Source organism: Mustela lutreola, chromosome 1, assembly GCF_030435805.1.
Source record: "Mustela lutreola isolate mMusLut2 chromosome 1, mMusLut2.pri, whole genome shotgun sequence".
Classification (NCBI taxonomy): Eukaryota; Metazoa; Chordata; class Mammalia; order Carnivora; family Mustelidae; genus Mustela; species Mustela lutreola.
This window is the reverse complement of record NC_081290.1, coordinates 62,656,920-62,669,278: the sequence shown is the minus strand read 5'-3', so window position 1 is coordinate 62,669,278 and position 12,359 is coordinate 62,656,920. Positions and strand designations below refer to the sequence as shown.

General features: G+C 48.7%; 1 protein-coding gene across 2 annotated transcripts in view; it reads left to right on the top strand.

Annotated features, from left to right (window-relative positions):
- STX18 (syntaxin 18) overlaps positions 1-12,359 on the top strand; it is a 116,782-nt gene that overhangs the window by 71,344 nt on the left and 33,079 nt on the right. For both annotated transcript variants that reach the window (XM_059165397.1, XM_059165406.1), the window contains exons 3-5: positions 8,950-9,065; positions 10,755-10,832; positions 10,997-11,063. In XM_059165397.1, coding sequence (XP_059021380.1) covers positions 8,950-9,065; positions 10,755-10,832; positions 10,997-11,063 — 261 coding nt within the window. The remainder of the gene's footprint in view (positions 1-8,949; positions 9,066-10,754; positions 10,833-10,996; positions 11,064-12,359) is intronic.

Genomic DNA, 12,359 nt, shown 5'->3' with positions numbered 1-12,359 from the left:
CCTTGGTGAAGGGTAACTGGACTGGAACCCCATGTGACCTAGGATGAAGTTAGAGGGGTGGGCAGTTAAAAAGAACACGCCTCTTCTTTCTGCCGGAGATTGGTGGGAGGGAGGGAGGAAGGTAGGTGGGTGGGATACAAGGTCAGGTCAACATGGTGGAGGTGAAGAGTGATCAGCTTGATCACTGGTAAAATACAGAGTGACAGGCAGAGCTTAGGTCTGGGAGTGGGCGGCCTTATTGAAGGCTCCGGAATTAGACTCACTGAGCCATTGCTGCCACTGAACAGTTGCAGTCCCTGGGGGCAGGCCCCTTTCTGGCACAGGAGAGGGAGGATGACAGCAGAGCTTCTGCTGTCTATAAGCAGGCAGATCCCAAAGAGGAGAGAGAGCAAGGAGCTGTGGCTAGGTGCATGCGTGTGTCCCTGCCTGTGCCTGGGTCCTTCTGCCATCTTAACGATCAGAGAAAGAAGTCCCCTTCTCCCCTGCCAGGAGGCTAAGGAAGGCAGTTGGGGGTCACACCAGGGGAGCTGATCCACACAGAAACATGAGGACTAGGGAGCAGGCTTCCCCTCAGCGACCTGCATTCTCTGGATGGAGAAGGGCTGTCCTTCTTGGCTCCCATCATGTTCTCCTCTGGACAGTGGTGGTCTGCAGCCTGCTTCTTGACTGCTCCTGCCTCCCAGTGCTGTGTGCTGGCCTTGGCCGGGAACATTTTGGACGGAGTACGAACATGGAATTGAAAGAAAAATTGCCTTCAGACCCATAAAGCTATGTTAGTTTGACATAATTAGGAAGCTGTAATTTTTTCCATAATGTAGAGCTCAGACTTTATTGACCCATTTAATTTTTTTTAGTAATGACATTTTACTAGAGCAGAACAGCACGCAACGGAGGTAGCCTCTGGCTGGATATCTTGAATGATTTTAATTAAAAATAATGTCTCCACTTTTGGTGGATGTACCTTTTCTGCAATGCCTTGGCAACAAAACAATACCACTTGGGGGGAAAACTTCTTTGGTTTCTGTTTTTACTAATAGAATAACCATACTGTCAATTTCGAGCTTTAAAGGTTAATGTATAATGTTCCTAAAGGAACATCACCTTTTAATTGAGTGATCGGTTTTGTCAAATTAACCTTTAGACCTTTTCAGTTTCACTGGGCTGAGTTTCCATTAAATCAAAATATAGAGTAGAAGGATGTTAATCTAATATTCTTGGAATTAGTCATTTATAGGTCCCTTCCACCCACGGGGCGTGTGTTCACTTGGAAGTGAGTACCTTTCTTGTTTACTTGTCCCTGACCCCTCTTGCCTCCATTCTGATGAGACCATTTCTAGTAGGAAGGAGCACAAGACTGGAGGCCTCCCCCTCCTTCCTGCTCTTTCTCCTCTGCTCTGCCTAGGGAGTTGGGGAGGAGGGACAGAGCATATGCCTTATGTAGGGCATGTTCTCTAAGCATTACCTGGCATTACCATGTGAAGCCAAACTAGGTAAGCAGACGCAATGCTGGGGTGTATTGGGATAGGGAAACACTCACCTCTCATTCTTCCACAATCCGAGAATCGTGGGTCTGATCTGTGGGTCTGTGGGTCCTCACTACCCACTGAGGTTAGGGCCATCTATTTTCCAAGAACCCAGGGGCTTCCTTCTGTCATTCCAGCTCTCCCCCAGAAAATGAGGAGCTAGGATTGGGGGCTAGGAAGGTGCCATATCCACAGGAGACTTCCCTTGTGACTGGGACTGAGAACCCCAAGCTTACTCCTCCCTTTTCTCTCAGGAGGGGCTGTCATCAAGATGGAGGCAATGGCCGGGGCGCCTGGGTGACTCAGTGGGTTAAAGCCTCTGCCTTCAGCTCAGGTCATGATCCCAGGGTCCTGGGATCGAGCCCCCGAGTCAGGCTCTCTGCTCGGCAGGGAGCCTGCTTCCTCCTCTCTCTCTGCCTGGCTTTCTGCCTACTTGTGATCTCTGTCTGTCAAATAAATAAATAAAATCTTAAAAAAAAAAAAAAAAAAGATGGAGGCAATGGGTTTTCCAGGGAAGGCTCTGGAAGAGCTCTGCAAGGGGGTCTGTAGGGTCTGGGAGGGTGGGATAAAATCTGCTGGGGAGTGGCCTTATAAGGAGCACAGTTGCAGCCGGTATCAGGCCTGTCCTACATGTGCTCAGTCAGGCCATTCAGAAAGCTTTTGATTGTGATGTACTGATTTATTAGCCTGCCAGATCCTATGCCTTGCTCTTGATGAGGTAGATATGGCAATGAACAGACAAAAGTCCTTGCCTTCATGGAACTTACATTTGACAAGAAAGAAGAGTAAACTGTGTAGAGTGTTAGAGGTCAGTAAATGCTTTCAGGAGGAGGGGGCAGGGGAAGTGGCTTATGAAAAGGTAGGTTAGGAAAGGCCTCATTAAGAGGTGGACATTCAGTTTATATTCAGTAAATACCTGAAAGAAGTAAAGGGCCAGTTTATCTGGGGAAGGAACATTCCAGAAGAAGGCAGCCGGCAAGTATAAAGATCCTGATGTAGGAGCATGTTTGGGACATCACAGGAGCAGTGAGGGGTCTGGTGTGATGAGGGCAGGAGGGTTGGGGTTGATGAAGGTGAGCTCAGAGAGATAGCAGGAACCACATCTTGTGGGTTGTCTTAAGGATCTTGTGTTTGCGAGAACCTTGGTTTTTATCGTGGCTAGGAAGCCACTGGAAGGTCTTATATGGAGGAGCGATAGGACGCAACTTACTTTTTAACAGGAGCAGTATGGCTGGTATGTTAGGACATAGGACCGTGCTGGAGCAGCAGACATGCTAGGAGACCATGGTTAAGTCCAGGTGAGGGATGGCAGTGCCATTAACCAGAGACATAGCCATGAGTGTAATAGCATGAGGTCAGATTCTGGAAATATTCTGAAGGTAGGGCCAAAGAGATTTGCTGATGGGTTAGGCAGGAATTGGGAGAGAAACAGAGGGGTCAGGAGGACTTGAGGTGTGGGTCCTGAGCAGGTGGAAGGAACAGAAGTTTGGGGAGAGCAGGCCAGGGCTCAGTTGAGGGCATATTCACAAGGTGAATTCGACAACCAAGCGGAGGTGTTGATCAGGCAATAAGATTTGGATCTCAAGTTCTAGGAGAGGTTCAGACTGAGTTACAAGATTGAGACTTGTAAGCATAAAGCTGGTATTTGTGCTGCTAAAGCCACAAGACCAGACTAACTCACCCAGGGAACAGTGTTGACCCTGAAGAGATTCAGGGGCTGAACCATGAACTGTCCATCTATAAGTCTTCAGGGGGCTAGGAGGTGTCCATAAAAAGCCTGAAAATGAGCAGCAGGTACGGTCGGAGGAAAATCAGGAGAGTGGAGTCGTGAAGGGCACAGGAAGAACACAGGCCAGGGAGGGGATGCCATTGGCTCCATCCTGTGTGCCAAGTGACTGGGTAAGGGCTGATCTGGCATGGGGGCCTTGGGGGCCCCTGGGAGTGAGGACAGCTGTGGAGTCAGGGCCCCCAGGAGTGAGGACAGCAGTGGAGTGGGGAGAATAAAGCTTATTTGGATTGGGATCAGGAAACAGTGGTCAGGAAAATGGAGACCGGGGTGCAAACCTGTTAGAGAAGTTTTACCCAGATGAAGGGAGAGATTAGCAGTAGCTGGTAGGAGACATAGAGTTGAAGTGTTTGGTTTGGTTTGGGTCGTGTTGGGAGATAAAACACCATGTTTTCTGGGAAAGATCCAGTAGACAGGGGAAGAGTGCCCTGAGTGACCAATACACATAGTGCTCACTGCACACCCACACTGTCTGGACACCGTGTACACTGCTTCTTCAAAGGTCAGTGGCGCAGGGGAGACACGGAGCACTGTGGGGGCCGAGCTGGTGCCAGGTGGAGGGGCCGAGCTGGAGATGGGCTTGCACTCATGTGAGGCAGAGAGAAGGCAGTGTCTGCGGGCCCAGAGGAAGATGGGAGAGAGCCTGGGAGCAAGCTCAGAAAGCAGGAAGCGGTTACCCCTCATCCTGGCAGTTGGAAGAGTGCACAGGGAAGAGAAGAACAGCAGGCCGGAAGCATGGGAAGGCACGTGCAGCAGGGACATGCAGCACACTTGCCAAGCCCCATTTGGGGACCACCTGAGTTGAGTCATTATGATACAGCCAATGTTTTGATCTCTGTCTGTTCGATTGCTACTTGTTCCTAAGCTCAGCCAAACAGTGAGGGATTAGCTGTTGGTCCTCCAGCTGCCACCCCTCCCCTTCATCTCAGGCTCTGACTCCAACAGTTCCCTCCAGCATGGCTTCCCACTTCTGGCCTCCTCCTCTCCTTCCCGGAGCCAGACTTTGACGAGTGGCCCTCTGGAGATTAGGATTAAAATGGTCAGATCAATTCAGCAAGATCCACGCAAGCAAGCATTTCTTGAGTGCCCATCCCGTGACAGCAGTCTGTTTCTGGGGTTTCAGAGGGGACCTCTGTCTTCCTGTGGTTCAGTTTGTTAGGTTTCCGGCCTGCCTCGGTCTGTGGCCATGGCACTGTGTCTCACAGTGACACCCCTTTCTCCTAGATCCTAGAACTTCAGAAAGCCATCCTTTGTTACTTAAAATCTCCTTTAGTATCCCAGATTTTATCACCAAACGGTTCTAAAAGTCCATTTGCCCTGGTTTCTTTTTTCAAAACAGTGTCGGTCATGGAACATTTGGTCTCCAGAGCGTTACTTCTGTCCTTCTACACTGCATTGTAAGGATGAGCATTATTCGTGGTTTCTTTCTTTTATATTTCCAGCTCTTTTTCTCTTCCTTCTGTGTTCCTTGTTTCTATCCATGTCTGCTGCTCATCCAGGCCCCAGATCCCAGGATCTGATGACACTGGGTTGTTCCTGACAGCTTTACCTCTCAGATCCATCTCCTCTTTCCCGTCCTTGCCACCACCCACGCTCTGCCATTGCTCCTTTCTTAAATTTCAGTCCAACAGAAATGCACTAGCACCTCCCTCTTACACAGCGCTAAGGAGACAGAGATGAGTAAGGCAGGCTTCTCTGCCTTGTTTGGTAACCTATTACCCGAGCTTTCCCCCTCTCCTCCATCTAACGAGATATTGCCGTATTCATCTTCATCAAGCCCAGCCCTTCCAATGGCTACAGAATGAAACTTCGACTAGTGCTGGAGGCCCACCAAAAACTCATTGCTCCACCTGGCCTGGGCTCCAGCCCGATGGAACCACTGACTGTTCTCCAGACAGACTTGCTCTCTCCTGATTCCATTCTGTTATTTCCTGAGAGTGTCCACGCTTGTCTCCCCATGGCCACATCCTGCCTTTCGAGATTGGGTTCATAGGTCACCTTCCTTTCCACCAACTAGTGGGGAAAAAGCATCCTCTCCCCTGAACTCTATTACCTTTTTGACATGAGAGGTCCCTGGGGTGGTGGTTAAGAACGTAGACTCCAGAGCCAGGATGCGTTAGTTTGAATTACAGTTAGACTAATTACTAGCTGTCTAACCTTGGCAAGTTACTTAACCTCTCTATGCCTCAATTGGTTTCTATGTAAAATGAGAATTGTAAATAGTACCCACCTCGTGGAGTTTTGAGAATTAAATGGGTATGTGACACACTTAGCACAGTGAGTAGTATTAATGCACAGGAGGCTTTATGTAACCTTTAGCTTGTGATGTAAAAACGTACACATAAGGCTGTGAGTGTTACCTATTGTGATGTTGTTCATGGAGAGCAGGGTCTATATTCATATCTGTAGCCTAGATATCAGCAGGGTAATCTGTGGTGTGTGTCAGGCATGTACTGTGGACAGGGTCATGTCCTTGCCCTGGTGTAATATTTAGAGCAAAAATAAGATCGTGGCCTTCAACTTTTGTCCATGCCTTTTCAGTAACCTTTGAAAGGGAGTAGAATCATTTACACTGGGCACCTGGGTGGCTCATTCGGCTAAGTGTCTGACTCTTGACTTCTGCTCGGGTCATGATCTCAGGATCATGAGATTGAGACCTGTGTTGGGCTTCACACTCAACGGCAAGTCTGCTCAAGATTCTCTCTCTCCCTCTGCCCACCCCCCATCCACCATACCCCTATATACAAGCTCTTTCTTTCTCTCTCTCAAATCATTTAAAAAAATCATTTACACTATTCTATCTATTCTCTATCTTTAGGAGGCACCTAACTGCATATTCAAGTAATAGGCATGGTGTCAGTGGTATTTTGTAATTTCAAACTTGCCCCTTTATACTGATCATATAATTAAAAAAAAAAAAAAAATCCTTCGAATTTTTGAACCAGTCAATAAACTTACTGCCCATTTTTTTCCTCCCTTTTTCTTAAAGTGAATTGACTAATCTAGACCTATACGTAACTTGGTCTCCTTTAATTGGATCTAGTATTTTGGTAAATTGGGGCCTATAATAAAATTATCCGTCTGTAAGTCATAAAGGAAATAAAATTAAAGTTTGATGAATTTCTGTATGCATGTCCGATGAGAATATATTTTTTGGAATTTATTTGCCAGATAGTTAACCTTTTCAAAACAGTAATAATTCTGTTTTTGTGATAGTTAATTTGGGGCTATGTCACAGGCAGGGCTTCATTACTTTTGATGAATGTGTTTCAAAGGCCCATTTTACAGCTGGTGCTGTTTTTAAATCCTCACAGAAAAATGAGAGTTTGAACTCTCTTTCAAGTTGCTCCATCTCTTCATCTGTCATGTCCGAAACTTCCTGTGCTATCCTTGACCTGACGCCTGAACGTCTATCCTTCCACACCTTTGCCTGCCGTGCTCTGGACCTTCGTCTCTCCTCTTTCCCTTCTCAGCCAGCCAGTCCTTGTTGCTAAAGACAGCTTCCTCAGATACACCATGCCTGCACCCAACACCACCCAGGTTCTGCTTCCATCTACCCCCAGGCTAGCCCCATGGAAAATGCAAACTTTCTGAGGTCCTCCAGTGGCTATGCCAGCCGTCCCCAGCTTCTGTACCTCGTGGGCTCCTCTACAGTTGATAATGGAGTATTTGTATGATTGTTGGATTTGGGGGAAACCTATTAATACTGGAGAAATAGCTGTTGTAGCTTCAGTACAATTTTAAAGAAATGTATATTTATCACAATAGCATTTACATTCCCTTGAAAACTAGAGCAGACTTGCACTAGATGTTCAGTGTGGAGACGCTGACTGTGCACAGGTAGCATGCTGCCCCTTGCAGTGACACAAAGCCCTGAGAATGCCATGGTCCAGCTGTCCAGTGTGCGGGGAGCACCTGGTGCACTCCCGTTTTCCCTTTCACACTCTGGACGATCCTTGTGTGGCCCATGCATTGTATGGTCATTCCAACAGTGACCTGCAGGTGGGCATTTGTAGTAGGTCTTTTCCCACTGTCCCTTGTCCCCTGCATGCACTGACCTCTCACCCCCTGGTCCCCCGTCCACTCGCAGACCAACACTGTCCCCCACAGTTCCTTGTGCCCCTTAATTCTGTGTCAACACCCCCATGGTTTGGTACCTGCCCTCTGCGGGGATCAGAAATAAGCCTTGTTCCAATTGTGGACCCCCAGTCCCTGCCACGGTGCCTGCCGTATGGGGGTTTAGTATAGAGGTAAATGAGTGGATGAATTGCAAGGATTAAATGAGTCCATGAAATACGTACCAGGCATTGAGAGTAGTGTCTGGTGCAAGCGACAAGCTCAGCTACTATTAGGACCCCTGCTGTGTGCTGGACAGCATTTTCGGTTTGGGGAAACAAAGGGAAAATGACAGAATCCCTGCTCTCCTGCAGCTTACGTGCTCCTGGGAGGAGATCAACATCCATATTTCAGGGAGTGGTAAGTGCTGGAAGGAGAATGAGGCAGAGCGAGGGACAGACGGCAGTAGAGGAGTGCCCTAGACCCTGTATCACAAAGCAGGGTGGAAGGGGCCTTTGGATCTCAGTCACAGTAATGTGCTGTCTGGCACAGGCACTGAGGAATCAGCGACAGTGGTCTGTGCAGGGGGAGAGTGCAGGGCGTGGTCAGGGAAGCTGGCTGTGGTCTGAGATCCGAATGTGGTGGAAGCGTGTTGACATCTGTTGGAAGAACAGCTGCTGGATGGCATTCCAGGCTGCAGCAGGGTCAGGAGTGGGTGTGGCCAATCGTGGGCAGCAGAGCAGCCGTGTGGTTGGGGTGCAGGGTAGGAGCGTGAGTATCAGGAAGTAGGTCACATGTTGAGTTGGTACTTTGTGTTTTATTCTCAGGGAGGATGAGTGGCTGGCAGGGCTAGTAGATTGAAACAGAATGAGTTGAGTCTGTACCTTTTCTGAGGTCCCTTTTAACTTGATATTTTGTGATTTTAAATTTCCATTACAACCTCCATTGTGTTTAATTAGGCTCATTAGAATCACTGTTAATAACAGTGCTGCCACACCTGCCTACCTGTTAGGAAGAGGAGCAGGCACTCTAAACCTAGTATCTTGAGCTTCACAGTGCTGCGTTCGTGTAGGTGAGCACCCTCCCTAGCTCACGTTTTCTAACTTAACATCAGGGAAATGAAATGTTTCCAAAAGCTCTTTTATTGTGGGTCATGAGGATTGCTAGTCAACGTGGAAAAAATGGCAGCCTGAATCAGCTTCCCACACATGTCTCAAGGCTCCCGATAGCAGCCCCCGTGATTCTCCCTGTGGCTCGCAGGGTGTTCTCCTGTCCTCGTGTGGCATGGGACCTTTCACTGGCGGCCCTGTGGCTCTTGGAGCCGAAGCCCACACTTCCGCTCGGGCCCATGCCGCCACGCCAGCCCAGTGGGCTGCCCACTCACGGCCTCCGTGTCCATCACCTCCACTGTGTAGAACGCTCCCCCACCTCCTGGCTTGGCCAGTTCGTCTTCACCCAGCCTCGGCTTAATGTCATGTTGATAGGGAAGCTTTCTCTTCCCTTCACAACCCATCCAGACAACATCTGTGGTCATTTGTGGCTGCTTCAAAATTTTGTCCCCCGCCCCACTTTTTTTTTTATTAGCCACGTCATGTCTGAATATGGAAGGATGACAGACACAGAACGAGACCAGATAGACCAGGACGCTCAGACGTTCATGAGGACCTGCTCTGAAGCGATTCAGCAGCTGAGAACTCAAGGTGAGGTGCTCTGAGTGGTGCAGTCCGCCCGCTGGGACTTTGTGAAGCCTCAGCCAGTATTCACAGGGCGTGCCCAGCTAAGGGCTCTCCAGTATTATTGTTCAGGTTTAGGTTTCAAAACTTTAAAATTCCTCTTTTCTTGATCAGCCATGAAAGTAATGAAAAGGCCGTGATTCAGGTTAAACAGTGGGAGGAGAGAGGTGAGGAGGACCTCTCCACGCACAGACATCTCCTAAGGGCCAGAGTGAACAGCTTCTGCGCACCCCTGTGCTCTGTGGGGCATTTAGGGGGTCAGTGGTCAATGGCGTGTGGACAGGGACCGAAGAGGGCATTCTCAGCTCTCTACTTGGAGTAGGAAACTTCCAGAGCAGACTGTCACGCTGAAGAGGAGGGCGCTGGAGCCGTGGGTGCTTTGGTTTGGTGCACCCCTGCCCCAGCTCCACCACCTCCTACCCACACAGCTTTGGGCAAGGCGCTCTGTTGTTGTGCATCTTGGTTTGTCTGTAGTGGAGACAGTTCTAGGGTGTATCTCTTGGGGTTGTTAGGAGAATCCAGTTGAGTTCAGCACATGCTTAGCACTGTGGCTGGCTCCTGGGTTCTCAGTAGCACGTCGTCTTCACTGATGTTTCATTCTCACGGGGGCAGTGAGACAGCCTCCCTAGTCGTGTATCTTCCTTGGCCCTTCTGTGATGTGCTGAGGCAGGTTCCATTAAATAGCACAGAGCTCAAAGTGGCCAGAGGTTGCTGAATTCTTGACGTCGATTTCTATTAGGAAGCCTCCATCATAGCCCTGATGGGCCACTCAGAGTCTGATGAAAGCTATGTATGTTCTTGCCAGAGAAACACACATCCTCACAGAATTTTGTGTATAGTCGCTCATGTGAATGAATCTCAGGTTAAGCAGCCCAATAGTAAAAACATGATTCATGTCTCCTACCCTTAAGGGCCTAAACATTCATTGAAATAATCTAGAAGTACATGATTATGAATAAACCAGCAACTAAGTACCAAACCATGGGCTTCTTATTGACTCTGAACCTGGTTAGCTTCTCTGTGTGTAAAAACTTGGCCTCCAGCTTGCCTTTTGCTTTAGCAGTCATATGTGTCACGTCCCTGCGGAGCACCTGCATGTGGGAGGCACTCAGTCTCAGGAAATGAGAGCTGTCCTACCAAAATAAATGACACAGACCTGAAGCAGACATGTTAGTTCGCAGAAGCCAGGCATCCTTATCGCTAGGAGAGTCGAGGAGGGTTTTGTGGAGAAGGAAGGTTTGGAATGGGAGTAGCTGAGGGGCGAAGACAGAATGTTCTAGACTGAAAGCAGCCCAGACAGGTGGGGTAGTGTGGGGCTTGAGTGCGATTTAAACATGTTACTTGAAGGTCAGCTTGAGCATTGGATACTGGTATTACAAATGGGGTCAGCTCTCGAGAAGTGGGGCACGTCAGGTACCATCCCTGCGTGTTGTAGTAAACCATAAATTCTTTGACTGTAGTTTTAACAAATCTTTTATTCTTGCGAAGCCCAATAAATCTTCCTCTTCTAAAAATGTAATGTCACTTGATGCAGACTTTTCTTATCGCTGTATTTTTGCAAACACTTTGCATACAGAAACTGTTCTGAGGAAGCTGATGAATTGTTCCCTGTGTAGTCGAGTGCAGAGACCTGACTGCTGTCCTTTTCTCTTCCAGCCCACAAGGAGATACACTCCCAGCAAGTGAAGGAGCACAGGAGCGCGGTTCTGGATTTCGTTGAAGATTACTTAAAAAGTATTTCATTTTATCTTAAAGGTTGAATGTGGCATTTCACCATAGACGTGATGCAAAATTTAGTTGTGCTAGCCGAAGACTGTAGTGTCTCCTTATACTTAATGACACCTTTACCTGCGAAATGGTTTTAAATGGTCTCTGTTCTGGTGTTTTCCCTACAACAGGAGTATGTAAACTTTACTCAGAACAGAGAGCCATCCGAGTTAAACGAGTGGTGGATAAGAAAAGACTGTAAGTATTGTCTCGTCTGGGGTTCCTTAATTAATAATAGTTGTGATAGCAACTCTTATGTTTGTAGAATCCTTATGCTTTGCAACATACAGTGCTTGGATATCTTCACTAAATGCTATAACTAGTGCTTACGGAGCCCTGACTGTTGTGTCAGGCAGTGTCCTAGATTGGTGATTTCACTCCGCACCACCTGCCCCGTGGGGCAGGTACCATTCTTATCCTCATTTTCCAGAGGGGAAGGCTGCCACTGGTGAAGCTGGGTAACTCACCCAAGGTCCCACAGCCAGGAAGTGGCAGAACCGTCCTTTGAGCCCAGGCTGTTTGTTCATTCAGAATCCATGCTCTGGCCCATCTTGTGGTAACAGTCCTGTGTGGCTGACACATTTTTTAGCCATCGTATGTCTTTCTCTTTGTCCCCGGTGCCTCTCCTTGCTCTCTTGAAGTCCTTTCCTGAGGCGGGAGCCCAGCAGCCAGTGCGCCCCTGTGAGGCATTCCCTAGGTCATCAGTGCGCACCTCCCTTCTAACAGAGCACTTGATGCCACGTGCTCTTAGGAACCCCCTTTTGCAAGTGAGGAGTTAAAGCCCCTAGGGGGTTAAATGACTTGCGCAAGGCCACAAAGCTAGGAAGCATCAGTGCTAGCCTTTAGTATCTCCTGTGGCATGGGTCTGTTCCCCAGCCTGTCCTCCCCAAAGGGGTGCATGCCAGCTTCTAGAGCACAGGGACTCGAAGCTGCTTCCTTTGCAGCTGGTCACCCAGCCTGAGCTAGGAGTCTTAAAATGAGCAGGCAGTGCTAAGTCCCAGCTTCAACTCTTGACCACTTCTAAACTGGCCTTGAACTATTTTAGGGCATTCTTGGAGAAAGTAACAGAACATACTGCGTGGGGACAAATTTTCTTAATTCTGGTTATGCCGAGACCCTCAGTATAGTCCTGGGTTAGGGGGCGTGCTAGGAGGACTTGCGGAACTTGTGGCTGGGATTTGTCACAGTGAAGAGGTGCAGAGCAAATGGCAAAGGGAACAGGTGATATGTAGAGGAAACTGGGAGTGGGCTTCCAAGAGTCCCCTTCAGTGGAGTCACACAGCATGAGGCTTGTGACAACTCGTGAGAAATGCCCGCTGGGGAAGCTCACTGGAAACTCACCGGCCAGGGATCTCACTGGGGGCTGTTCACAGAGGCCCTTCCTGGTTGGCACACGCCCAAATTCCAGACATACAGCAGTTCAGGCACAGGGAACCCCTCAGCAGTTAGGGCTATGGGAACCCTCCCGAAGCCCCAGTTCCCAGACACCGGCCC